The sequence below is a fragment of the Ascidia mentula genome, chromosome 8 (assembly GCF_947561715.1).
Source record: "Ascidia mentula chromosome 8, kaAscMent1.1, whole genome shotgun sequence".
Taxonomy (NCBI): domain Eukaryota; kingdom Metazoa; phylum Chordata; class Ascidiacea; order Phlebobranchia; family Ascidiidae; genus Ascidia; species Ascidia mentula.
Genome location: NC_138573.1, coordinates 14,465,447 through 14,492,468, shown reverse-complemented (window position 1 = coordinate 14,492,468; position 27,022 = coordinate 14,465,447). Strand labels below are relative to the sequence as shown.

Below are 27,022 nucleotides of genomic sequence, written 5' to 3'. Positions count from 1 at the left end.
CAAAGCTGAATACGGTAGTGGAGATCCCCTATGCACATGTGAAGGTCACACGGCGTGTTGTGCAATGCGCAACAGGGGTCCTTGTCCACAAAAGGCTATAACTCTTGAAACCACTGAACTCCTGTAGCTCAGTTGTTTGAGCGTTGGGCATGGTTAGCCCAGGGTCGTGAGTACAAACCCCACCGGAAACTTGGTTTTTAGATCTCGCTAGGACGTGTTGGGAAAAATGGCTGTTTGGCTGCGATGCCAGTGAAGCTTATGAGTTTTCTATGACAATAACGATTATAGTGTTCTATTATACTAACATTGCAAACATTCAACTGGAGAAAAATTTAACATAAATAAGAAATAAAATTTGCAATAACTTTATTTATTTTCGATATGTTTCTATGTTCATTTAATTATGACGTAGGTTTACGAAAGAAACGACAGAAACGGAGTCCTGCTGGGGACTTTCAAAGGTAATGGAAGTGCGACAGGAATTGTGAAATCAAATACCAGTTCCTTGTATTTGAGATGCCCAACGTTACGGGGCATCACTAGCAATCTTGCCTTTGCGTTTATAAAAGGTAAATCGACTGATTTCTGTAAAACCACCAGTTATGACGAAACAAACATTTTCGTTTGATAATTAAGCGATTTTAGTTTAGCAAGTTGTGTGAAATTTCGAGCAGATTTTCTTCGCCCTTTTGCATGGGTTGTACAGACTTTGTATTTAACTGTTAGTAAAGCTACCGCGCAGGGTGTTTAAACCGTGCATTGTGAAACCTATTTGAAAACATGCCAAGAATTGCTCTGGTTGACAAAGAACGTCACTTTGTTGTTTAGTCACCGAGGAAATCTCGTGCAACTTGGAGTTAAACGTGGAAGATCTTCCAACAACTCTAGTTCTACCGACAAGTAACGGAAAGTTGTTGAAGAATCTGGCTTGTACTTACACGGTGTCAAGTCCAGTGAGGTGCAACTTTACAGTAAAGGTGTCGTCAGGACTCACGTATTCCACAGCAGACAACATATTTGTAAGTTCGTATGAATAATTTTTACAAATTGTGACACAACAAAATCTCCAAAATAGCATAGAAATTACCTGACCATGTTTAATTTGCAATTAAATTCACACAACAGCAAGGTATTTGGATTTGGTCTAACAGTAAATTTATTTTATGAGGCAAATAAATAAATACCTAATATTGGGGTTCTCGAGTCACGGGCTCAGTTATAAAGTTATGTCCATATGCAGGAGCACGCAAGCAGTAGTAGACAAACACACTTAAATGTGATGGGTTACAGATGCGATAGTTATCAGATTATCAATTCCATTTTGCAAGTTGTGACTCAGAAACTCTTGAAGTATTTGGACTTAAGTTGAAACTGAAATCACTTTCTCAAACAAATGAAAAAACAGCAAAGCATAATGAATTACATTACAAAAACGGTGTAAAAAAGGAAACATTGTGATTTAAAGGAAAAATTAATCGTGTAAGTTGTTCAAATTTTAAATGACGAACCTTTTGTGTTTTGCATTCTTGAAGAAGTATCATAGCGATTGCTTAAAGAAAAAAGTTTCTTTAGATTTTATCAGACGATTCTTCCCATCCCGGAATCAGAATAAATTCTACTCATACCCACGAAATAGTTACAACAGTTCAAGCCGGAAGAGTCGACGTTCAAATATTTACTTTTTCTGCTTTATCGCCTTCTCCAACCATTCACATCGATTCAGGTCGATACTTTTGTAAAAACAAGTCACGACAATATAATAAAACAAAAAGTTAATCTTGTTACCATCGCAAATGTAAATATATAAAATAAATTAACTGCTTGATCTTCACCCAGCTAACAGGTACCTGTAGATAAACTGGAACAATAAATTTTAAGTTATCTTATGGTAACAGAAAACCAAAATCGCCTCTCCTGTGAGACGTTTGTCCCAATAGTTTAAAAAACTTAAATTCAGTAAAGTTGTTTCCTCTTTAAAAAAATCCCAGATAATACATACGAAAGCGTAATGGTTTATTTCTTCGTGAAAATTTGATTGTTTCGGTTAGAATTCACCTTCACCACTGCTTAAAACTTTAACAAACTTTAATTGATGATTAATTTTATTCAGTCAAATGCTTAGTTTAATGAACGTAGTTTGATGTGAAGTTACGCCAAAATAATTTGCTAAAAACTATCTCTTTCCAATTAAGGCTACCCAGATTGCAAGTTGGTGGATGGAATGGAATGCACCAACTCTGTCAAGTTGAAGTGGGTATAATATGAAGATTTTGCACCAAAAATCCGAAGAGATTTCTGACAATATTTCCGTTGGCCAAACTAATCAGCCCAATGTTATCAGTGTAACATTGTATCAATATAAAGGGCAATAACAACATACTTGTTCATTTCAAAACAAAAGTGCTTTTCAGTGTCAGTAATCATGGATTAAACTTACTTCGGGCAAAGGGAGAAGATATTTTGTATATTTCTAATCAAACGACCAACAACCTTAAATCTCTTCCGGAGAGTTGCAAAGCTCCAGCAAATAATCCAGTTTTTCAATTCCATCTCAACGAATGTTCTCCGACAAAAAAGGTTTCTGTTTAGATTTCCCAAACAGATTTTGCCAACCCTAATCATGTTTAACAAAATTGCCATTAATTCCCCCTTTAGAAGTTTCTTCTTGACAGATTTCAAGTACATTACAAATAGCTAACTAAATTCTAAAAAATGTAGAATTGATGTTTCTCTCTTAGAAAACAAGTGACGTGTTGAGGTTCGTTTATAAAGTTCGCAACTTTAAGTACAACAGCCAAATAGTAAGTAGGCTTTCTCACCGTTTTTACTGGGAGATATCTTGTGACTACCACGAGTCGGAAATGTTGAACAGGAATATTAAAGTGGACGCTGGGTCCGTATTCACCAAATTAGTGTAAGTTTGTGGGCTATTTATTTCTGTAAAAATTTTCCTGTACAATTTTTTACAAAAAAATTAAAAAAACCAAGAGGGTTGTGAGTTTCTCTTGTAATTGTCTCAGTCTTTTGTTCGTTGAAAGTACACGAAAGCAACATAACGTAACAGAGTTTACCGTAAAAATAGTATTTTTACAATTTTTGCATAGGCACAAGTTAACTTCGTAACTCTTTGTATAGAGAGGAAAAGTTTGTCTCTTCACAACATAGAATTGGAAACTTCACTATCAGCTTTGAGTTGTTTGGTGACGAGCAAATGCGAACCCCTCTTACATCTCAATCGGTTGTCAGTGTTCCCGAATACGTCTACGCAAAGCTGAACCTAGTGGCTCATAAAAAGTTAGACTTGTTGGTATGTGAAAACCTGTTGCGTTTTGTTTCAAATAGGGACTTTTTCTTGGTGTTAACAAAGACGTCCCCAAATGGTTTATTACGCTGATATTTTTCAAGTTATAAACAGTTAGAATTTAAAACCCAATGAATTGTAATTGGTAATGACGTTTTATTTAAGTAGTTGAAAAGCTGTTGGATCACAAGAGAAGAAAATGATGGTGGAAATGAAAGATATGAACTAATCACGGAAAGGTAATTCACCAAAATAAACAGTAACTTTAACAACCAACTACATTCCGAAAGATTTGAACAAGCTTCCATTAGAACAAGAAACAAATTGATGAAGCCTACTGCACATACGTGAAATCAATTTTTCTAAATGAATCTTCGACGCTTGTTGCCTCAAAAGACAATTTGCAGTAACGCTGTCGCAGAGAAAGTGACAAAGTCTAACCGAGGGCCAGATTCTCATACAGTATTAATAAGCACATTTCGATAGGTTTGTAGGTCAGTGGATGGCAACATTTTTTGTTCCCTACCCACTTGCAACAACAATATTTTTAGAGGGACCACATAAATATACTGAGGGTATAACAACCACTAACCTAGCTTGATCTCATTGTGTTGGATACTTCGTTGGAAGTATTTTAATGTAAGAGTTTCGCATCGAAACAATAAATTACAACGCAAGCAAAAACTTGAAGGCAAACAATGAAGCAAAGAACGGCCCTTTTGCCTTGCAGTGAAAAACATGAATTTCCATAATTACAGTTGAGTGGTTTTGCAAACCTAACGTTAACATTTGACACGTCGCGATGTGTTTATTACTAAAACTATTATTATTACTATTATTATTGTTTTGGGGGAAGGGGACCTAAATCAAAAGATTTGCAACGTCACCATTGAGTCGGGCTATTAGAATTGACCTCTTTGATGACTTTCTTTTTATTCAGAGTTCTCATAGAGTGAGCAATGGATTTAGCGGTAACAATTAGACTATTCACGCAGACTGGGGAGTTTGCTATTGACTTATACGTATTGGCTCACAAATTTTAAAATTGTCTTTTTAATAAGTTCTCAGAGAAAACAACAAAGTTTTTCATCGCACATTCTTTCTTTCCTTTCTTCCACAGCTGCAAAGTTAAACACGAGACTGAAACTGAAGACACGATTGTGGTAACGAGAAATTATCAACCGATCTACGCCACCTTCAAGTTTCGTTCATTCGTTTGGATCAACGTGTCTGTAAACCAACAAACCCTGTACGCTCACTGCTATGTGCGATTATGTGACAACACCAACACCGTTTGTGCACAACCAGTAAGATATCCATCTCATGCTATTTGTTGAATTTTTCATGATCACAATTATGAACTTGGATAACAACAATGCATGTTTTGCTTTCTTCCCTTAGGATTGCTCATCTAGACGTAAACGTCGATCTGTGAATCCTGGTTTAAAGGAAGTCGTATCAGTTGGACCTTTTCATGTTTCGTTTCCGGATCTGTGTGAAAAGGTGAGTTTAAACCGTGCGACAACTTTTTCGGAGAGATTAAACCGAATAAGTTGTCTGGAGTCGTGCGATTCATGCAAATTTATCATTGCATCTTAATATCCAAAACTATTAACCTATCGACGAAACCCACTTTTCGGTTTAATCTCTCCGATTTGTTAAATATTGGAAACAGAAATATTTAAAACAAAAATCGACTATTTCTGGATCCCTGCTCTTATAATATGGATTACAGTTGATGCTTGTTTAGGAAAATGGAGGTTGCAGTGACTCTTGCAACGTCATAAAAGGAATCGTAAAATGCTCATGTTTTGAAGATCACGTCCTCGACAAGGACAAGAAAACGTGCATAGGTGTGGAGGAAACTTAAGCTAATAAAGGATGGGATTGTCGTTTCGTTAATTGGCCGATTAAGAAAATATAATTGCGCATGTGAAGTGTTGGTTGATTATTAGATAACAACCAAGTGACTGTGATTCAACGTATTTGCTATGTGATTACAGAATAGTTGCAGAAAATCATAATGCCACTTGCACTTAATTTATTGTAGGAATGGAACAAGCATTTGAAAACAGAGGTTTTCAAAAAATGGAAATCCTTTACATTGCTGTCGGAGCATTGGTTCTTTTGCTTGTCGTGTTTTTTGGTTTGATAATAACGCGTTTGAAACCACATTCCTGGAATGGAGTGTTTACCTATGGCATACTTGGGCGTGGAAAGTAATTGACTGCTTGCCTCCAGGTTGAAGACCACACAGCAATCGTTCACAACAGCTTATATTAAATTATTACCAATTAAACCTAATCGTACATGCAACTAACCAATCGCTTGCTTTTATTGATTTGAAAAAATATTCTAGGAAGTAAATTTTCCATATTTTGCATTTATGTTAAAAGATGGGTTGAATTAATCACTCTTTTACGATTTAAACTGTGCAATTCAACACAATGTGTAAAACGAACTAAACCATTTTACGTTCTGAAAAACGAATCAATCGTATTTTTTTGTACATAATATATGTTATGCCAGTTTCAAAAAACAAATAAAAAAAAATGTAGCGACATTATTTTATACACAAGGCATATATTGCTTTTGTTGCAATAGGAGTTCGCTTTTCTCGCAAAGCATGATTGCCACCTACATGACGGTCTTGTGGATTGATTTACATATGTCTGTAATAAGTCACAGCTACATTTCGGTAAAGTGTTATCAGAATGGCTTCGTTGACAAGGCATTGCCTGTAAACCTTCCTGGGCTGCGAAGCCTGTAAACCTAATGATCTGAATCTGGATCTCGATCTCGATACGGTAGCTATGATCGCCAAGGACCTGCGCAGTGGGGCGAAATATTGCTGCGTTGTTACCAGACAGCGTTAAAATGTGTCTTTGTGGCAGGCATAACAGACAATGAAATCTGCATATAATAACCTGTATTGGTTCGCCTAAAAAGATTACATCCACTAGGAAACGCTACGGAGAAAATCAAGTCTTCATCACGCTATGCAGCTGTCCTTTATTCGCCTACTGGGAGCTTATTTTTTACATACCCTTTTTTGGTGGGGACTTTCTTTCGTTGTTTTATTACGAAGCGTCATATAACGCGCCTCCCCTCTTTTCTGATACTATAAGCGCTATCAGCATGACCAAATAAAAATAAACAAAGCAGCGCGCGCTGTTCAACCCAATAAACCAATAAGCAATCTGAAAAGCCGCGTGAAATGAACCCAGTCGGATTGAAAAGAAAAAAACAACGCACGCCCAGTGCCCACTCCCGCTCCAGATTAGACAGAAAAAAACAACTAACAATTTTTCCACAGCACTGCTGCGTCAAGAATAATACAACGTGCGCTCTAACTGGAACCGCCCGGCTCGAAACCAATCCGTTTGGAATACCAAGTCTGATTCTCGAGTGATTTATGTGACCCGCGTCGGCAAAATGGACGATCATTACAGAAAGAGATAAAGAACATTCAAACATCGGCGCGCTGACATAACTTCATTACGACCAAGCGAAAGCTCCCATCTGCCCCGTGAGCAGTGAAGGGTTTAAACGATCACCGTTTATTACTGGTTTAGAATAATCACTTAGCAACACAGCTGATCATAACTGCTCACTCATAATGATTTTATTACCAGTAGCATCAATTTCCCTCACTTTGCTACTCATGTTCTTTTATGCTTTTCTTATGTGAAAGCTCCAAACGGAAAGCAATATTTTAAAGGAGAAAGTAGAACCGATCTTTGTTACTGTCCCCTTTTTCCAGTCTTTCTTAGGCGCCATTTTACATACTTTTTTTGCAATTAAATTGTGAACAACTGCTAGGAAACCCTGTTTTACATGTGGACTTTTTGCGGTAGCAAGGCGCACGCAGGTTTTGTTCTTGATGCTTAATCATGCGTAACCAAGCTATTTTTATTGTTTCTATGCAAACAATGTTCGAAACAACTTATTATTGCTGTTAACAAAATAATATGGAGTTATTCCACTATGATATGTATGGACTTTATTGCATTACATTTAGCGCTATTGACGCAGATGTGCTAATGAAAAAAAGAAAATTCATATTATTTTTCTTCACAACGATATAACAATAAGTGCAAAAGACCTTCGAACAAAATTGGGTTTTGACATTCAATAATTTGTTGCAGATTCCGCAGACCGATGTCTAAGAAATCTATCGGTACAAAAACTGTTTTCTTTGAATGTCTATTTACAAAAGAAAGAAAGAAAACACATATATAGCGAGATTTTTTGTTCTAACCACCCACTGCCCAGGTGAATTTCTGATATAAAACAAATCGTTTTTGTAGATAGGTAAACATTTTTTAAACACCATTTTTTCACGCAACGTGTTTGTGTGTCACACTGAACGGAAGTATGTTTTATTGCAATGGTTCGCTTCTGAGTCCGCATCAGTTGTGGATTTGAATGTGACGTTTTAAGCTGCTTGCATGTCTATAGGCTTTATGGCAGATTGTGCACTTGTAACGTTTCTCCCCACTATGCACTTGTCTGTGATGAAGCAAACCTGACCTATTTGCAAACGTTTTACCGCAAATTTCGCAACTGAATAGTTTTTCTCCGGTATGAGTTCGAATATGACATGTTCGTTGGCTTGAGGTGGTAAAGCTTTTGTCACAAAAATTGCATTTAAAAAACTTCACTCCAGTATGGGATCGTCTGTGCACACGCAAAATTGAGCTGCTGGAAAAACATTTTTCGCAAATGTTACAATTGAATGGCTTCTCTCCGGTGTGTGATCGTCTATGCTGAGTCAAATTTGCATTGGTTGCAAACGATTTGTCGCAAATTTCACATCTGAAAGGCGTTTCTCCAGTATGAATTTTTATGTGACCTTGTAGATAACTTTTCATGCAGAAAGATTTGTCACAATACTTGCACTTGTAAGGTTTCTCTCCAGTGTGAGTTCGAATGTGCCTTTGCTGAAGAGTTTTTTGGCTGAAAGATTTTTCACAATAGTTGCACTTGTAAGGTTTCTCTCCGGTATGTATTTGTAGATGACTTTTTAGTCCAAAACTTTGACGGAATGCTTTCTTACAATATTTGCACTGGTAAGGTTTCTTCCCACTGTGAATTCCAAAGTGTTTGTTCAGTCCGTTTTGAGTTTTAAATATTTTTTCACAGATGTTGCAGCGAAATGATTTCTTTTCTTTTGTACTTTCCATATGTGCTTGACAATTTGTCTCAATGTTTTTGCAGAAAATTTCCTTGCTGCTGCGAACTGCAAATGAACACATAAATTAAGGTGATTTATTTTTTCCAAATATATTTTAGGTCGTGATAAAGAATTCCTATTTCCATAAGATCAATATATATTTATAGATCATATAATTATGCTGTATACCCCATGCAGAATAGTTGGCGGTTTGGAAAATCAATCGGTTTCACAGCGGTTTATTAAAAAAACATTTACAGTTCTCCACACTCTCAACGCAAAAATAAATTGCAGTTTGCAAGGTTTAAATATAAGAATATACACGGCTTTGTTGTGCATTTTTTTGGTAGTTATGAGTAATATCGAACAATACGTTGTATATGGTGTATATGAAACAAAAAAGATCGACATAAGTTTTAACAACTGAAGCAAGTTTAAGGTCGTGGTAGCAGAAACTTGATTGAGATTGCCTGAGCTAACAATTTGCTTCAAACTGATTTCGCCGCATTCAATCTCGAGTTCTCAATAATTTTCTATAAATATGCCAAGACTAACCGAGACGATCATAAGGAATTTTTTCGCAAGCTCCAATATCTACTATCTCATCAATACAAAAATATGCCTCAGCTAACAAGTAAACGCACAATGCAGAACGCAACACCTCAATCGAATTCGGAAAAACAACTTTGCCTCAGGGCGTGACGCCTCACTAACTTTCTAACTTTAGCCGACTTGAACCATCGATAAAACGAATACATTCTTTCACATACATGTACATTGGTGCCCGTTGGTCGATTTATTGTACAGTTCCTCAAAGTGGAAATGTCTGTGCCTGGCCAGTTTGCCGCGCTTTTAACCTATGTTGCTGCCATGTTTCCTTTCGCAAAGCAATTAAATTCTGAACAACTGCTAGGAAACCCTGTGTTTTGTGGGCTTTTTGCGGTAGCAGGGAGCACGCAGGTCTTTTTCTGGATGCTTAATCATGCGTAACCAAGCTATTTTTTTATTGTTTCTATGCAAACAATGTTCGAAACAACTTTACATCTCCGCTCTGCCTCTCGCTCAACTTCGAAACTAAACCATAAAAAAAAACTGAAATTTAATTACTTTTACTGAAATCCAAAACTTTCGGGAGCAATTTCGTGCATTTGACAAAACTTTTAATTATTCATTGGTTGCATGTAAAGTATTTGGGAAAAAAGCGCCATTTTCTGAACAATAGTCGAGACCACGAGGCAAGAAATGACGTCAGCCATCAATCATATATTTTTCCAATAATTTAAAAGCTCAGTTATATTTGAGTCAGTGTTGAAAGTTTTTAAGTTCCAGTTGGAAACGGGTAAATTTGTTTAGTGTTTAAGACAAGCGTTAGTGTCTCTGTCATCGTTATTTCCATAATAGTGTTGTTTAATCGTTTCGATTCAGTTTTATTGAAGTTTATTCGGCGAACTTTTTTTATTTCGATGTCAAAATATTGGAATCAGAATGGAAAATATATTCGGATCTCAGTTTTTCGATTGTGGGAAACATTGAGGATGCAAAAGTGATATTTTCCAGGTAAAATTTAGCAGCCATATAATTTGCAAAACGACATTTAATGTGACTTTCAAGCCAGTTGTAATTCACTGATTTTCTGTATTTTATCATGATTGTCAAAGCCAAAACAACTGCAGTTCGTCTGCTAGACGGCGCAACCTACTACAGTTGAATAAATGTTTCAAGGCGTTCTTTATATCAACATCAATAAATTTATGTAAAGTGAGTAACAGACATATCTGGTTTGAAGTAAAACTTTTTTGCACTAATAAACCCTGGACAGTTAAATTAAGCTCTAGAAACTTGAGCGAACTGGACCAGGGCCGCAAACTAGTTGTTGAGTGTCCTCAAATAATTTCATCCCTTATCTTGACCAGGCATAACATTTGGTGGAACTTGCCACTACGACGACGTTCCAACTGCAAGTGACGTCATTGTTTTGCAATACGGCAAGGCATGTTAAGTAACAGACCTCTTTGTGGGGCTCGGAATTGACAGAATAGACACCTTGAAATTACTCCTAACAAATTCATTCATCCAGGATCAGTTTCGCGTCAAAATTTAACGGACCACGTAGACGTGGTGCTGTCAAAATGTCGACCTGCTGTGTGAGCTGATAGTTACAAAATCAAAGTATCACAGAAATACTAAAATGATAGACCAAGACGTCACATGCAGTCTAATTGATGGATGGTATCAATTTTGTGTGTTCTCATGTATTGTGCAGCTTTAAATATTTAGACAAGCCGATAGTGGTGGGCAGAGTTGTAAAACTTTCATGGTAACAGTATGTGGGTGAGGATGACAAGAGTAAACTGGAGTAAATCGCAGGGAAAAGCAGGACAACACTTCATTTTCGCTTCTTATAATCATCTTCAATGTAAAAAACTGGTAGTTTAGATTTATTAAAGGTCATGTTCAATTAGGTCTAAAATCTGCGATTTTTCGAGGGTTTTAGATTTCCCGAAAAGTAACAAAAGAAAGAATGTAAACTGTTTATTTTTCTGCACGCCAAATCCCTTATGTTAAAGTTTCGCGCCTGGGATTGTAACCCCTAAGAGTCTACAGGGATCTATGAATGAATCCACAGTATATTAATGCTGTAATACTTTTATCAACCAATTTCGTTTTGTGTAAGGTCAACAAAAATATCTTCACAATTTTCATCAGCAATAAGGGACACCAGGTTGTCCACGGACCCAACGAGGAACCTTGGCTTACAATTTATCGTAGAAACAAACAACAAAAATTTACGAAACAGGCTTGATAGCAGTTTAGCTGTAAATGCTGACATTTGATGCCCTGTATTGCTTTTTCCGGACCATACGCTTAAAAGTAAACCTAATTTGCACTAAAAAAATAGTTAGGTATAATTGCATTTTCATATGTACAAGGTGCAACCAATTTGCAACAAAGTATTGCAAGATCTTAGATGCAAAAAACTTGGATTTTACTTTCTTGAACAAAAAAGCCTTAGTTGATGTGCTGCTAAACATTTTGAGCAAACATTTCGAACACGACTGCGTTCATCAACAGTTCAATTTGAGAATGAGCTGCAACCAAGATAACGCTGAGGTGGACCGGCAAATCTGGCGTGTTGTTATTTTGTACATTTAGTTTTCTGTACACATCAAAGTGTCATGTGCATATGGTAGGTTTAAGTTAACCTATGTGGAATCTGTGGACGAGTGACATTGATCATGCGTTATAGTGTTATACTGCTTTATATTGTGATTTGGGTTAAATTTTTAATTGGGCCAGTTCCTTGATCTTGTCGGGATCTTGCACTCAATTACGCATTGTCTCAGTACCAGCGATACCAATTTATTACCATGTATAAATATCCTTTAGTTTATTGTACAACAAAACAGTTGTTTGGTTTTAAGGTGAATAAGCAAGAGCAACTTACATTTTTTTTATTTAAACAGCGCTATTATCAGCTAAATGAAACTACCTATGCTGTATAAAGGCTGGAAGATATAAACGTGTCACAGTCAATGTTTAACTTACTACGATGAGTTAGTTTGGCCTTCTATATAAAACAATTTCAGGCATGTTCTTTTGAAGTGTTAGTTTAACTAAAAATTTTAAAACTAAAATAAACATAAAACGACAAACAATACTCTGGCCCACATCCGAATTTCACTTACAACACGCATACCTACGACCTGCAACCTGTTTCCACAGCTTGCGGTGGTTAGCTAAATCAAAATGATTTCTCCGGCGTATACGCACAGCGGCAAGTCGCGGGCGCATTACGCCGAGCGGTCGCAAGCCAGCGACCTCTTGTGACCAAAAGCTTACGCTTCCAAACTTACTCCCGAGCGCACGCCCGTCGCAATGAAACAAGCAAAGAATCCGCCGACGCAAAGCGTGAGTGCTGTAGATCCGGCATAAGAAATCATTTGAATAATGCTAAATTTCAACAGAAAATGCAAAACAGCTGTAACGTGCGTTATCACAGGCTGAGCTAACATGGTCTTACTAAGAAGCAATGCTGTGTTACTACAAGGAACTTCCCTTTGTCGGTGTAAGGGCATTATCAAGGATGGGAGTACGTAAAAAACAAAAGGAACATCACATATTCATTCTTTCGACATTATATTTTGTGGTTGGGAAACATATTGATTTATAAGGGGTACATTCTATATGCTTATACTGCTTTTTTAGTTCGATTGTAATTCTTTCCTTGTCGTCACCGACATCAACAGGAAACCTCTGTTGGACATGGTGGTAATTTGTTCATACTATTACTATTCTGCCAACCATAGGCGTCGATTTAAGGGTGACTGGGGTGACATGTCACCCCTCCAAACAAACAGGGGAACAAGGTATTGTATTGTCAGAGAAACCACATACATTATACTATACGTTAAACTAGTTTCCAACGACCTGTATTATCACCGTCACAATCATGACAAACAAAAGTGTCTAGTGGATTATTACCCAACGCAGCAGTTCTTATGGCATAATGGCATGAGTCGGCATGGTTGCGCAATAGATTTTTATGGTAATTACTTCATAATTACTTAATTTGCATCCTGTGAAACAAACATGTGCCGGTTTCAGTCGGGGGTTCCGTAATTGAAGTGTTTAAAACTTAGTGCCATAACAACATATGGTTCGGTGCAAAAACAAACTGACACGAAACGGAATTTGCGTCGTTTGCCTATGTTTAGGGCGATACGACTGACGAAATGTTTTTTTTTCTAAAACCTGGAAAAGTCACCCTTAATATTTTTGCAAAACGTTACAAAATCGACGCCCATGCTGCCAACTAAAGAGTTAAATATACTGCTATTTTTGTAACCAGGCATACTAATTAATCGGAATTGCTCTTCTGGCACTTAGTTTCTTAAGTGCTTATTTGAAACCGACGTTTCGTCTGCCATTCGGCGAGACTTCCTCAGGGTTATGTTAACAATAATGCATTAAACGCATAAACAGTAAAAACGCAAGAACTACGAAAGAAAAACACACAAAAAAAGGGAACGGATAACATTGGTACCGCTTGTATTGTCACGTGACCAGGTGTGTAGCGGGGCGTAACACTTTAAATTGGTTGTTCTTGTGAATGTGGAGCGTCTCAAGGAATAAACGTTTTGTGTGGTTCTCCTCCATCTCTAGGATTTGGACCTCATCAAAGTTAACTCGGTGGCGTACATCGGTGAAACAGGGAGAACGTTACAGACTCGGTTAAAAGAGCATCGCCGCGACGTTGCAGCGAAGAATAGCCGGAGGACAGCACTGGCAAAACACGCTGCCACACTCGGTCACCGAGTTAACTTTGATGAGGTCCAAATCCTAGAGATGGAGGAGGACCACACAAAACGTCTGTTCCTGGAGACGCTCCACATTCACAAGAACAACCAATGCGTGAATGACAAGGAGCAATGTGTGTACTTTCCAGCGGTTTACAACAATTTGTTGTAAGTGTTACGCCCCGCTACACACCTGGTCACGTGACAATACAAGTGGTGCCAATGTTATCCGTTCCCCTTTTTTCTTGCGTTTTTACTGTTTATGCGTTTGATGCATTATTGTTGACATAACCCTGAGGAAGTCTCGCCGAACGGCAGACGAAACGTCGGTTTCAAATAACACTTTAGAAACTATAAGTGACAGACGAGCAATTCCGATTAAAGAGTTAAATGTTAAATAGACGTTTTAGGCTAATAAACACAGTGGCAAACATATTTGTGGTTGAGTCCTTTATCCTGCAACATTGTGATAACGTCACTGCTACTTGCTTGGTACCACTATACATATGCATAGATGCAAGATGCATATGGTTTAACATATTTTAATCGCCTTGGTGTAATTAACATGCTGCTACCCGTAGTTTTTGGGCTATTAACTCTAGGGAAACGCAGAAGAGTATCAAGACGCATGACAAGGCAGGACTTCTGTACGTTTTGGCTGCGATGCCAGTGAACCCAGACAAAAAATTCATATTTTTGAAAAAGTGGTGACATTTCAGAAGATCACTTTAAAATAAATGATCTTTGAAAGACAATTTTATCATTTTGCAGTAGAAATATAGAAATCGTGGATTATGTTGAAGATATTTTTGATGTTTGTGTTGATTGGATGGGTGAAAGGTGAATGTCCGAGTGAGGACACAAGTCTGGCCCCTCTTCCTGTCACAAGTAAGTCTATCTAATAATACACAAGCGATATTTTTGAAAACTCCATGTTGTAACAGGAGAGGAAAATCTACCGCTTTGTAAAGCTCCGTATCTTGATCCAAACTGCACTTGTCCCTCGTCCATGTTCGAATGTGCTTGCAACAAGGTCGGTAAATGTGGATCATATCAAGCAGCATGTATTGAGATGTGGTCGGTGAATAATGGATTAAACAACTGTGGAGATTGGAGCGATGAGTTTGGAGAGGTTTATCCGGATGTCAAATTTATTTGTGATTGTTACAACACAACGTGTCCTGGATGGCGAAGTCGTAATTCAAAATGGAGACAATGTAATGGACGCATTGATTGTCCTGACGGCAGTGATGAGGCAAATTGCACTTGTCCGGTTGATAAGTTTGAATGTTCATGTTTTAAAACTAAGGAATGTCTGCTTAATGGCTGCATTAGTATATCTAGCCAATGCGATGGATTGAACAACTGTGGAGATTGGAGTGATGAGGTTAACTGCACATGCCCAGCGGATAAGTTTGAATGTCCATGTTACAAATCCAATGATTGCATGTCATTGTATGGTTGCATTAGTAAATCTAAGCAATGCGATGGATATAACAACTGTGTAGATTGGAGTGATGAGTTAAACTGCACATGCCCAACAGACAAATTTGAGTGTCCATGTTACAAAACTAAAAACTGCTCAGAAATGTTCGGTTGTATCAGCAAATCTTCGCAATGTGATAGGTTTAAACACTGTGGAGACGGTAGTGATGAAGTTAACTGCACATGTCCATCCAGCAAGTTTGAATGTGCTTGTGTTGGATTGAAACAGTGTATTGGAAAGGATTTAAATTGCATTGATCGATCTTTGTTGTGTGACGGAAAACCTGACTGCAGTGATGGAAGTGATGAGACACATTACACTTGCAACTGTTCTGGTACTTACGCCAGATGTCCGTGTAATCCAAATAGCGCACAATGCTCACCAGAAGGTAGATGTATACCTTTTAGTTGGGTAAATGATACGTTTGTAGATTGTGTTGATGGAATGGACGAAGTTTGTTCATTTTCTAACATTACATGTCAATCTTGTCATTTAGTGGCTCTAACTTGTCCAAGTGAAATGGAAGCCAGAAATCTTGTGCACACAACAGATACATATACGTGCCGTGAAGTTGTTAGTAAAACGTGTACTAGCGTTGGTAATAATTGTGAAGTTGATAAAGTGGTTTGTACAATTTCAACATGCCGCAAATCCTGCGAAAATGTGTTTTTCTGTGACAACGGACAACTTATTGCAGGAGAATATTTTTGTGACGGGCAAGCTATCGATGGCTGCAAGGACAAAAGTGACGAAGTTCAACATGGATTTGGATTTAAATGTTCTGGATCAGCGAGAAAAGGTGTTTGTGTTTTACCTCAAACCAACGTCGACGATTCTGTGGCTCAATGTTCTGACAGTTCTGACATTTGTTTTCAAAATGGCCAATTTAGATGTTTCCATTGTTTGGACAAAAGGTTGATAGTATCAAGCAAGCAAGTTTGTGACGGTATAGTGGATTGCTATGATATGTCAGATGAATGTTTATGTGAAAATCAAACATTGTGTCGCAATATACAAGGAAATTGTCCCCAGAACCAAATGCATTGTAAGGACAATTCTACATGTGTGAACCAAGATAAGGTGTTGTGTAACACAAGTGTACAATGTGTTAACCAAACTAACACGAAGTACTGTTCAACTGGCACAACATCAGTGCTAAGTGAGTGTGTAGCAGATGACAACATCTTTACAGAAAAAATTTTAATCCACGAATCTCTTTGTGTTTCAGTTATGAATAGTTTTTTTACAGATCTTAGAGTTATATTTGAAATATCTTTCGCAAGGGATTTTTATCCAATGTGGTGCGATGGATCTACAAATGACGTTCTAAATATTATTGGAGAAACACTTTGTCCGAACAGGTTTAAATGTTTCAACAAAGCAGAAATTAACATAGACAAACAAAGAGTCTGTGATGGAATAATTGATTGCGATGACAAATCAGACGAATTTCTGGAACTTTGTAACAATACCCGCTACTACTGCAGTAGTAAAGGTAAGATTTCCATCGATAGGGGTCATGTTTGTGACGGAATAATCGACTGCGATGACGTATCTGATGAAAGCAGATGTCGTTGTGAAAATAGCAGGTTTTATTGCACCAATGAACAACCTTTATCAGTTGAAATGAATTATGTACAGAACGGAATTAATGACTGCTCAGACGGAAGTGACGAATGTGTTAATTTGGATAAAAACGTGTTTGCAGACGTCAACGAAATGATCGCAAACCCAGTTTATCGAGGTATCTTCTGGGTGACTGGCATCTTAGCACTGGGAGGGAATTCGTTTGTATTTGTAACAACCACACGTGACTTGATTGAAGGTAATGAAGATCAGAATTTCTTCATTAATACAAGCGTTTTTATTCTTAACCTCTGCGTGTCTGACCTTCTCATGAGTGTTTATCTACTGGCAGTCATAATACAAGCGACTAGATATTCTGGATATTATTGTTTGTTTGATAGAGAATGGAGAACAAGTAGCTTGTGTTCAGGACTTGGAGCACTTGCAATCGTATCATCAGAAGCATCAGCCTTCACTATGACAGCTATGACCACATTTCGCCTGGTATCTGCCTTTAAACCTTTCCATATACGAAATGTCAGTGTTACTAAAACTGTGATTGTTGAATTATCTTGTTGGATATTAGCTATTTTGTTGGCAACCTTTCCTTTGCTCAACGCAACTTCCGAGTACTTTGTTACTGCTGTTTGGTTTCCAAATAACTTTTATGAAACAGATTTCGTGTCAAGAGAAAATATGTCGTTACTTGCACAAAGAATATCCACATCAGAGCCAAAATCTTGGTACGATGTTAAACGTATAATTGAAAATTCCTTTCCGCGTAACTCTATCAATGGAGAATTTGGATATTATAGTGAAACAAGCGTCTGTATGCCACGTTTGTTTGCAACAACCAACGAGTTTGCTTGGGAATATTCAACATTCCTTATCACAATCAACTTCATCATGTTTATCTACATGGTGGTTGCTTATTTTCTTATTTACAAGCAAAGCAACCGCATGAAAGGATCCAGAAGCACTGATTTCAGCTCCAGGATGCAAAAAAGAATCACTAGGTTGATTTTGACCGACTTTTGTTGCTGGATTCCTATTTGTATGATGGGGTTTTTGAGTGTAGGAGGATTGAAAATACCTGGAGACGTTTATGTCTTAAGTGCTTGTCTGTTGCTTCCAATCAACAGCGCCATCAACCCCTTGCTCTACTCAAAAGCACTGGAAGAGCGATTGTCCAACGTGAAAGATTGGATCGTTTCCAAAATTTCATTTTTACGTTCAGCAAGAAGTCGTTCGTCTGATTTATGTGTCAAATATAAACCCCGTTGTGAGCAGGATGGTGAGGGCGTGATTAAGATTGTTGGATGAAGCGTAAATGATTGTCGCATATATTGAACGTATGGATAGATTTGTTGTAGTACTGTAACAACACGCATGTTTCCCCACTTAATTTAACCTTCTTCCATTTTCCATGAAATACTGCAATTTCGTTCATTGTCCAGTTTTAAGTGCCTTTTACACTTCTTGTGGTATACATTTATGCCTTCAGCATTGTATATTTGTTGTGTACATGTTTTATGGTAAAAATGCTACTTGTAAATGTCTTCAATAGGATATACATGAAAACCAACAGTTAACTGTTGCTAAGACGAATAATTTTGTAAATGAATTTGTATTCCTATGTATATACTGGTTGGCTTTTCGTTACACTGAATGTATTTACTCCACCTTCCAAAAGCGATACCGTTTCACTGCATGTGGAAAATTCCCGCGTGCTGTACAGTGTACCGGACATTGTAATAACCTGCACAAAATATGCAAAACGCGAGCAAGATATACATAGAGTGCTATGATACATCCATCGCAGAACATCATGACATCACTGCGTGGTACACTTGAAGTACGTCATGTGGTTGTGAACACAGTTACGTCATATTTCGCAAAACTGCTCGTCGCATTTGTAGATCTTGTCTCCATCCAGTGTGAGTAGTTTTTTTTAAAGCTATGCTAAAACCTAAGGATAATTGTTACTAAGTTAAACAGTCTTTGACCATCTTATAAAACTCGCCTTCCCCCATATGAAAACTTCTGATTCCTTTTCATTTCTCGAAATGTCATCGTTTCACATTATAAACGGAACATATAAAACAACATACTCACATTAACTTGTCGCGTATGTTTTCACCGTTCGTGCTTTAGTCAACGCACAAGTTAGGTTTTGTTCAGGCCAACAGGAGAATATTATTCTGACCATAGTATTTAGGAAAATGCTTACACAAATGTTGTAAAACGTCACAGTTTAACACATTTAAACTGACTTACTATCAGGAAGCAATCAACTTGAAGAAAGCCCTTGGAACTTTACGTTTGGTATTTAGCTTCGTAAACTTGTTGTTCGGTGATTGGTTGGTTTTCCAGTTCAACACAAATCTCACTCGCACAAAAACATGCATTTCAGTCTCTATCTGGAATCAATCTGAATCGCAAACGAGAAGTTATTCCATCAAGTTCTCCACTTTGTTTACCACTGCGGTTTTTTCATTCGGTTATCGAATGACGGCTGGTACTACAACTTACCTGTTATTTAAATCAAATGACTGCCTCAACCCTGAGGAACTTTGTAAAAGAGATAAATAATTGACCTAATCACCCGTTACGTCATTACGGATAGATATTTCGATAGCGCAATCTAGCAACTACACAGCAAAAATGCCAACTCAATAAGCATAATTATCACCAGTTTAGATTGGTTCAAGCAAAGTGCCCGTTTTGTTTCAATTATGCCATGCTCTACGGCGAACGACGTCATCTTCAGCCAAAATATTACCAGACCACCAACATAAATTGCTGTTATTTTACCTGATTTTTCCACATTCCAGTAGTAAAAAGTTATATCTTTTCGTATAAAACTTCTACTACTACCTCCACACAACACCACATGCAAGAGAAAGGAATCAAAACAAACGGTAGAGTTTCGCTGAGTTACAATTTAAAAGCAAAAGCGCTTTGTGTGTGTGTGATATTACAAAAAGGGCAGTGGTCGTCATCGTGTGCAGTTTGTGGTTCTGAGTCTCTCATTTAGGCCTCGTAGTCATTTCTAGATAATCTCATTTAACTGTGGTATGTCCAAAAACCCCTTTATCCAAATCAGTAAGTAAAAGATTGCAATGGGTGCAAAATAAGCTGAAAGCGAGGTCAGCAACCACCTGTGGGATAACTCGGATCATGTTGTCAATTTCAATTCGCCCACAGTTCTTCATAATTGCAACATCAAATCTAAATTGCTCATATTGGAAACACTTTACATGCAGCACCATAAACCAACACTAAACATATACGACAGCTCTAATCCTTTATACCTCTTCAACATCTAAAGGTCTGCACTGCAGCTCGACTCTCTGCAAATGATGACGTCACTCTGTGCTATCGACGCTGCTGTCACGCTACACGCCTCCGGCTTGTTGCTCGTTGTTGTTGCTGCTGTTTTCCTTCTGCCTTTCAGTTCCTTATTAACTCGACGTTTTTCTGCAATCAGCTGTAGTAGTACTGATGATAAACCAAGTATAGGTTAGAATCGTTTACTAAAAAATGATTAACAGCATCTTAGCTTTGGCTTTTTTATTCAAAGATTGCAATATTGTTAGATTTTCAACCACATTTAAATGATGACTCTTGCGACGAACCCGATGTCATTTATTCGCGTTGTCTTTTTTGTGCCTGTTAACAGCATAAACAATGAGTAAGATTTTCTTTTACACCATATTCAATTTCGTTCAACTCTGTTAAAGCAAGCTGTTGTGTAACATACTTTCTATTACATTGTGGGATCTCGAACAATGTTACTATAAACAAGCATCACCAATTTGTTAATAACTCGTTTATGTCGAAATGTAACTTTGTTGGGTGGTGCTCATACGCATGAATAAGCGCGTGACATTAAGCGTGAGCGATATAGAAATCAATTTGACCGGTTTAGTTTCAAAAGTGTGGAAATATTACGCTTTCGAGTAAAATATATAAAGGTGAGCGTTTACATACCAATTGTGTATCCAATGAAGTCATTAAAACCATCGTCGGTTATTCCTATCCTTAGAACAATTAACACAGCATGCGTGGTGCAAGCTGTGTAAACAAACCTATAAGACTTGTTTGGGTTCAGTGTTTCTGGTTTGGATTCAGTGTTTTAAGTTTCAATAAATTGGGAGAATCCACGTACCACTCATTCCATATTTTGCTGTTCATATCATAATTGCGAATAAGATATCTCTCGTGCAGCGATGGAAACCTTGCATGCAGATCATCAAAAAGTGTTTTCTGTGCAAAAAGACAACGGGCAAACTACTCATAATTTTTTTTTTCAAACAACAATTTAAACTCAATACCACACAAGAGTAAAATCACCTAAATAAAAACAATGGCAGGCTTGTGAAACAGCCAGTGAAAACACGTAATGTAAAAACACAGCGTGAGACGCAATGTACTATTGTTTTTTTTTTTTATTTCTTTCCACATCACGTGATTTTGCAAGCACTGATATCGTGACACTTTTTTTTTCATTTCGGTGCTATTGAGTGTTTTTGTGGTATTACGTTTGAATTGCTGTGTCAAACCCTGTATTCCAAATGTCCGAGAAATAATGTTAATATTTTGGAGAAGATCAGTTGTATTGTTAATTGCAACTTGTCTGGCAGTGCAACTTACGTAGCAATAGGTAGCATATGGTATAGGCGTAGAGTTCCTATGATAACCCACACTTTAGTTTATTGTCCGTTTTATGTCTCGGGTCAAAAGACCCGGCTTCCTTGCACTTTCTCCAAAAATAAAATATTCTCAGTCGTCCCTTGCATTGGGAAAGATATTGCACTTCTTGTCCCCCCAACAACCAAATCACCAGCAGAATACCTCACAAATGGCCCGTCATCATCATTCTTTTTTTACACTATAGAAATAAAGTTTTTAATACCATTGTACAGTTAGATGCAAATAAATCACCTGGTCCCTATGACATGCCCATAAAACTAGTAAAACTAGCAGCACCAGTCATCTCTCCAATTCTTTACATGTTGTTCAATTGCTGCATTCAAACAGCAAGTTACCCAAGTTGCCTTAAACTGTCGCAAATATCACTATTGTTCAAGGGAGGGGACCAAAAAATGTCAATAACTACAGACCGATATCGCTAATACCAGTTTTTGCCAAAATTTTTGAAATAATTATACACAAAAGAATAACCGAGTACTTAACAAAATTTGACCTACTCACCAAATTTCAAAATGGATTCACGCCTAGCCATTCCACAGATTTGACAGTAGCACAAATTTATGATAGCCAATTCCACAGATCACAAAGAAAAAACATGTGCAATTTTCCTGGATTTATCGACGGCATTTGATACCGTTAACCACGAAATCATCCTGCAAAAATTAGAGTTTTATGGATTCCGGGGAAAAACTAAAATCTTTTTTGAAAACTACCTCAGTGGCAGACAACAATATACTAAATTTTACAATTCCCACTCCAATGTCTGTAACGTGGAATGCGGCGTCTCCCAGGGATCCTTTAGGACCCCTTCTGTTTCTTATTTATGCAAATAATTTGCCTTCCTCATTCTACACAAGATTATACGCAGATGACACTTGTCTTATCATGTCATGCAAAAATGTAAGGGATTTAGAAAAGGCTGCAAATATCGAACGTGATATTCCAACAAACTAACAGTTAGCTGCAAAAAAACACATTCATGCTATTCGCAAACAGCAAAAAGACAAACAACTTTGCCTTTAACCTTAAGATTAATGACACCACACTCGAGCAAGTCAAGACCACAAAGTACCTTGGTGTGCATATTGATGACACTGTCATGGGCCCCACATGTCAGCTCAATCGGCAAAATAATTGCGAAAAGTGTTGCAATTCTTTACAAGCTAAAGCACCTCATTGGGCAATGCACATAACAAACATGCACTTTCACTCGCATTTGTCCCATGGCCATTTGCCGTGGGGTTTTGTTTGCCCATCATTGCTACATCCAGTGGTGGTCCTGATAAATAGAGCACTTCACATACTAACAAACAGTCCCTTTCGCACCCACACCTATCAACTGTACGTTAGATCCAGAATTCTTCCCGTCAATCTATTGAACAAGCTGCAACTTGGTAAATTTGCTTACAAATACAAAAACCATCTTCTACCTGCAGCCTTTAAGGACTACTTTACCCCATTAGCAAACACCCACATAACACGATGTCAAACCAGCCATCAATATTATCTCCCACGTGTTTTCACTCAACTAGGCAAAAAAACTACAAAAAAACAAGGTGCAGAAATATGAAACAACATTCCGCAAAACATTAAAAGCTTTAGTTTAAAAGGGTTTCTTAAAGCACTAAAATCACACCTTCTTGGCTTACATGCCAATGCTGCGAAACTATAGAGATGACCACGTGCGATGTCAACACCCCCAGGAATGCTTCAATGCAATTTAGCAAAAAAAATCACAACGACATTTAACCGCTGGCCTAATTGGTAATTGCCCTCGAGACTCGACGTGTGTACGTGCACTTGCCAAAACAAAATTCACAACGATTCATTTTTGGTATTATTGTATTCTTTTTATTTGTTCATGCACATTGGTTGTTGATGGTCATTTCCTTTGTCTCGTCAAATGCACTGCGTATAAACAGCCAAAGTTATTTGCAACATCGACACAACTCAGGAGCGGTTTCACAGAACGAATTGAGGTTTTTACTGTCCCTTCATCTAATCCAAACTGGTTCATGTATTGTGTTTAACTGTGCCGTTTTTTACTTTAACAGATAATGATGAAAATAAACTGAAATGAATTGAATTGAATTCCAATCAATCATATGTTTATTCTTTTAAGCCTTGTAAATCCAAACAGCATACGTTATACAGAGTTAGCATTGCATAAATCTCGTATAGAATTGAATCAGAATAGAATAGAATGAATTTTTATTTTGTAACCTAATTCTTGCTTTTTTTAGAGACACTGATGATGTATTTTTGACAGGAAAAAATTGCCGGTGCGATAACCATTTTTTAAGATCAAAGAATGTAATAAAATTTTAGTAATTTCATACAAATCCTTAAATTGTTTGGTATAAGTTTCAAGGTTCAACTGAAGCAACATATTGAAATGCACACTGAAACGGCAAACGTTGGTCATTTTGACAAACAACGGGATTAGAAAGTTCATATAGTTCTTTTTCCTGGCAGCGATTCCTTGCTGCGACCTGTTACGCATTAGTGACATATTTTGGGATCCAATTTAGCAACGGAGGTTGTATGAAAGTCCAACACCGGCCTCACCCCGAACTTGAAATCGAGGTAATCGAAATGCCTGCTTCCCAAGCAAGCTGACAATAGCAATTGACTTCACTGATAATCGTTTAGTTCGCCACATACAACAGGCCCAACTGGAGTTTCTGCTTCTGTAAAGTTCACCTCGACTCATTCTGACGGCACCAATGACGGCAACGTATCACTGAACAGGTTATTGTCTTTTCAACTTCTGCCTTAGGCCTACCCCAGTCCTTAAGGTGGACCTAGGCAGACTACGTTAACTTCAATCCTTTTCACATAAGCAGTTTACGTGGCAACCGGTAGAGTATAGAATAGAATTAGAATGACTAAACGCCTTAAGACTGCAACACAGGCAGCCCAGAGCAGAAGTAATTATTTACGCTATAACATTAACATCAACATGGGAAACAGGAATTGCTAACTTACACGCATTGGACATATTGCACAACTCAGCCGTTATGATGGTGATAACGTAGTAATATTTTAGCTTGGTAATTATAAGATCGTTGCACGGCCTGTGTTTTTCCAACATGCTTTTAAAAGAAACATTTTGCGAGGGAAAACAGATGCAATATTTATCAAGGTTTAACTTTCCCATGTTCGTTTATCTTTGGCGGCAATTTCCCATGTATTATTTTTTTCTCCTTAATATTGTCAGTTGATTTGATGGGAAAAAATTATATGACAATAAAAGCAAAAGACATTGGTATAAAGTTTGTGTTTTGACGTTCAACAATTTGTAACTTTCAATTATAGATAAAACCGATGTATGGGGAAAATCTCAATGTGAACAAAATAGTTTTATTGCGTATGTAGAAAGAACGAAAACACACTGTTTATTCTAACCACCATTGCCAAGTGAACTTCGGATACAAAACAAAAAACCGTTTTGTAGATAGTTAAACATTTTTTCAAGCACAAAAGCTTTAAAAGTGACGTGTTTGGGCGTCATGCTGAACGAAAGCACGTTTTATTGCCCCGAGGCTATACATTTGTGAGTACGAGTGTGACGTGTTAGGCTGTTTATGTGCTTGTATGCTTTGTGGCATAATGTGCACTCGTAACATGTCTTTTCATAATGGACCAGCCTGTGTTGATTCAAATCTGACTTATATCCAAAAGTTTTATCGCAAGTTTCACAACCGTATGGTTTTTCTTCGGCATGACTTCGAATGTGAGTTGTTCGCCCGACTGAGGTGAAGTAGGTTTTGTCGCACAAGTTGCATTTGTAAGGCCTCACTCCAGTATGGATTTGTTTGTGTACACGCAAACTTGTGCGGGTAGAAAAATACTTTTCGCAAATTTCACAATTGAATGGCTTCTCTCCGGTGTGTGTTCGTCTATGTTGAATCAAGGTTGGATTGACTGCAAACGATTTTTCACAAATTTCACATCTGAAAGGCGTTTCTCCAGTATGGGTTCTTGTGTGGTCTCGTAGATTCTTCTTGACGCTAAATGATTTGTCACAATACTTGCACTTGTAAGGTTTCTCTCCAGTGTGAGTTCGAATGTGTTCTTTTTGAGTACCTCTTAATCTGAAAGGTTTTTCACAATATTTGCACTTGTAAGGTTTCTCTCCAGTATGAATGCGAATGTGTTCTTGTTGATGAGCTTTTCCTCTGAAAGATTTTTCACAATATTTGCACTTGTAAGGTTTTTCTCCAGTGTGAATTCGAATATGTCTTTGTTGACTTGATTTTTGACCGAAAGATTTATCACAATAATTGCACTGGTAAGGTTTTTCTCCAGTATGAACAATTAGGTGGCTCTTTAGAACACTTTTCTGACGGAAATCTTTCTCACAATAGTTGCACTTGAAAGGCTTCTTCCCAGAGTGAATTTCAATGTGTCTGTACAGTTTTCTTTCAGATTCAAAGGATTTTTCGCAGATGTTGCAGCGAAATGATTTGTTTTCTTTCATACTTTCCATATGTGCTTGGCAAATTATTTCAATTTCTGTTCAAGATTTTCTCTTGCAACTGCAAACCAGAAATCTACACCTAAAATTGTGATATGCCTGTCCCAAAATATATTATAGGACATATGTCGCTTCGTTGTGCATTTTTTGGTAGTTATGCATATTACTGATAATCGCCTAAGTTTACTTGAACATTTTTTGATTTAGAGTAATTCGAAAAACGGTTTCATGAATAGTCAAAAATATAGCAATCATTTTTATGCAATAACGTTACAAGAAAAGATGAACTCTGTGGTGTAATTTTAACTTTGTATCTACTGCACTAATTTTTTGGAGGAAATCAAAGTTTCAGTGCATCAATAATTTCTGTGTATTTGCATAAACTTTGTGAAACAAAATAAACTGACTACGTTGCATTTCTTTGAACAAAAAAGGCTAAAATAAATATATAACTGAAGCAAGTTTAAGGGGAGACTGACCAATATGAAAGCTCTCTGTCGTAAATGCAAAGACCTACAATCGAATTGATGAAGTTTAATCGCAACATTTCCTTTGCTATTTTTATTTGCCGCGCAAACAATGCAACAATATCTACTACCTCAACACTATAAACGTTTATGCCTCAGCTTACAAGTAAACGCAAAATGCAGAACGCTAAACCTCTATCGAAATCGGAGAAAACAACTTAATTTGCCTCCGGGCGTAACACTAACTTTTAATGTTTTACTTTGCTAACGTGTCGGCTCCACATGAACAATAAACATGACAAAAACATTTTCTCAAATTTGGTGCCCTTTGGTCGTTTTGGTTAATTTTTCTATGTTCTTCATCAAAGAATCGACGTTGACAGCACAGTTTCTCATTTCTGTACCTGGTCAGTTTACCGTTCTTTCAGCCAATGCTGTTGCCACGTTTTCCTTCGATGTGTTTAATAAACAAGACAGTAAGAGAAAAAACGCAAAAATTCAGTCATTTTTTTGTCCACGCATATCAACAAGGA

The 27,022-nt window shown here is 37.4% G+C and overlaps 3 protein-coding genes across 3 annotated transcripts; 1 reads left to right on the top strand and 2 right to left on the bottom strand.

Moving 5' to 3' along the window:
- Positions 1–7,645: 7,645 nt before the first annotated feature.
- LOC145912036 (uncharacterized) lies at positions 7,646–8,487 on the bottom strand. Its single transcript, XM_082999462.1, has one exon. The coding sequence runs from the start codon at positions 8,485–8,487 to the stop codon at positions 7,714–7,716; it is 774 nt and encodes a 257-aa protein (XP_082855588.1). The 3' UTR covers positions 7,646–7,713.
- Positions 8,488–13,823: 5,336 nt separating this feature from the next.
- On the top strand, positions 13,824–18,149 carry LOC145912034 (uncharacterized). Its single transcript, XM_082999461.1, has 5 exons — positions 13,824–13,942; positions 14,356–14,443; positions 14,578–14,662; positions 14,719–16,479; positions 16,510–18,149. The coding sequence occupies exons 1-5, from the start codon at positions 13,824–13,826 to the stop codon at positions 18,147–18,149; spliced, it is 3,693 nt and encodes a 1,230-aa protein (XP_082855587.1).
- A 4,556-nt stretch (positions 18,150–22,705) lies between these two features.
- On the bottom strand, positions 22,706–26,072 carry LOC145912033 (uncharacterized). The gene is made up of 3 exons (XM_082999460.1): positions 25,297–26,072; positions 25,107–25,212; positions 22,706–22,821 (listed from the first exon to the last, which is right to left on the bottom strand). The coding sequence occupies exons 1-3, from the start codon at positions 26,032–26,034 to the stop codon at positions 22,706–22,708; spliced, it is 960 nt and encodes a 319-aa protein (XP_082855586.1). The 5' UTR covers positions 26,035–26,072.
- Positions 26,073–27,022: the final 950 nt, after the last annotated feature.

What these genes read in the sequence shown, in the direction of transcription:
- LOC145912036 (XM_082999462.1), bottom strand. Translation starts at nt 8,487, where the DNA reads ATGGAAAGTACAAAAGAAAAGAAATCATTTCGCTGCAACATCTGTGAA.
- LOC145912034 (XM_082999461.1), top strand. Translation starts at nt 13,824, where the DNA reads ATGGAGGAGGACCACACAAAACGTCTGTTCCTGGAGACGCTCCACATT. An exon ending in GGCCCCTCTTCCTGTCACAA is followed by an intron (nt 14,663 to 14,718) that starts GTAAGTCTATCT and finishes ATGTTGTAACAG; the next exon opens with GAGAGGAAAATCTACCGCTT. An exon ending in TTTAATCCACGAATCTCTTT is followed by an intron (nt 16,480 to 16,509) that starts GTGTTTCAGTTA and finishes GTTTTTTTACAG; the next exon opens with ATCTTAGAGTTATATTTGAA.
- LOC145912033 (XM_082999460.1), bottom strand. Translation starts at nt 26,034, where the DNA reads ATGGAAAGTATGAAAGAAAACAAATCATTTCGCTGCAACATCTGCGAA. An exon ending in ACAAAACCTACTTCACCTCA is followed by an intron (nt 25,213 to 25,296) that starts GTCGGGCGAACA and finishes TTTGGATATAAG; the next exon opens with TCAGATTTGAATCAACACAG. An exon ending in CAGCCTAACACGTCACACTC is followed by an intron (nt 22,822 to 25,106) that starts GTACTCACAAAT and finishes TCTATTTATCAG; the next exon opens with GACCACCACTGGATGTAGCA.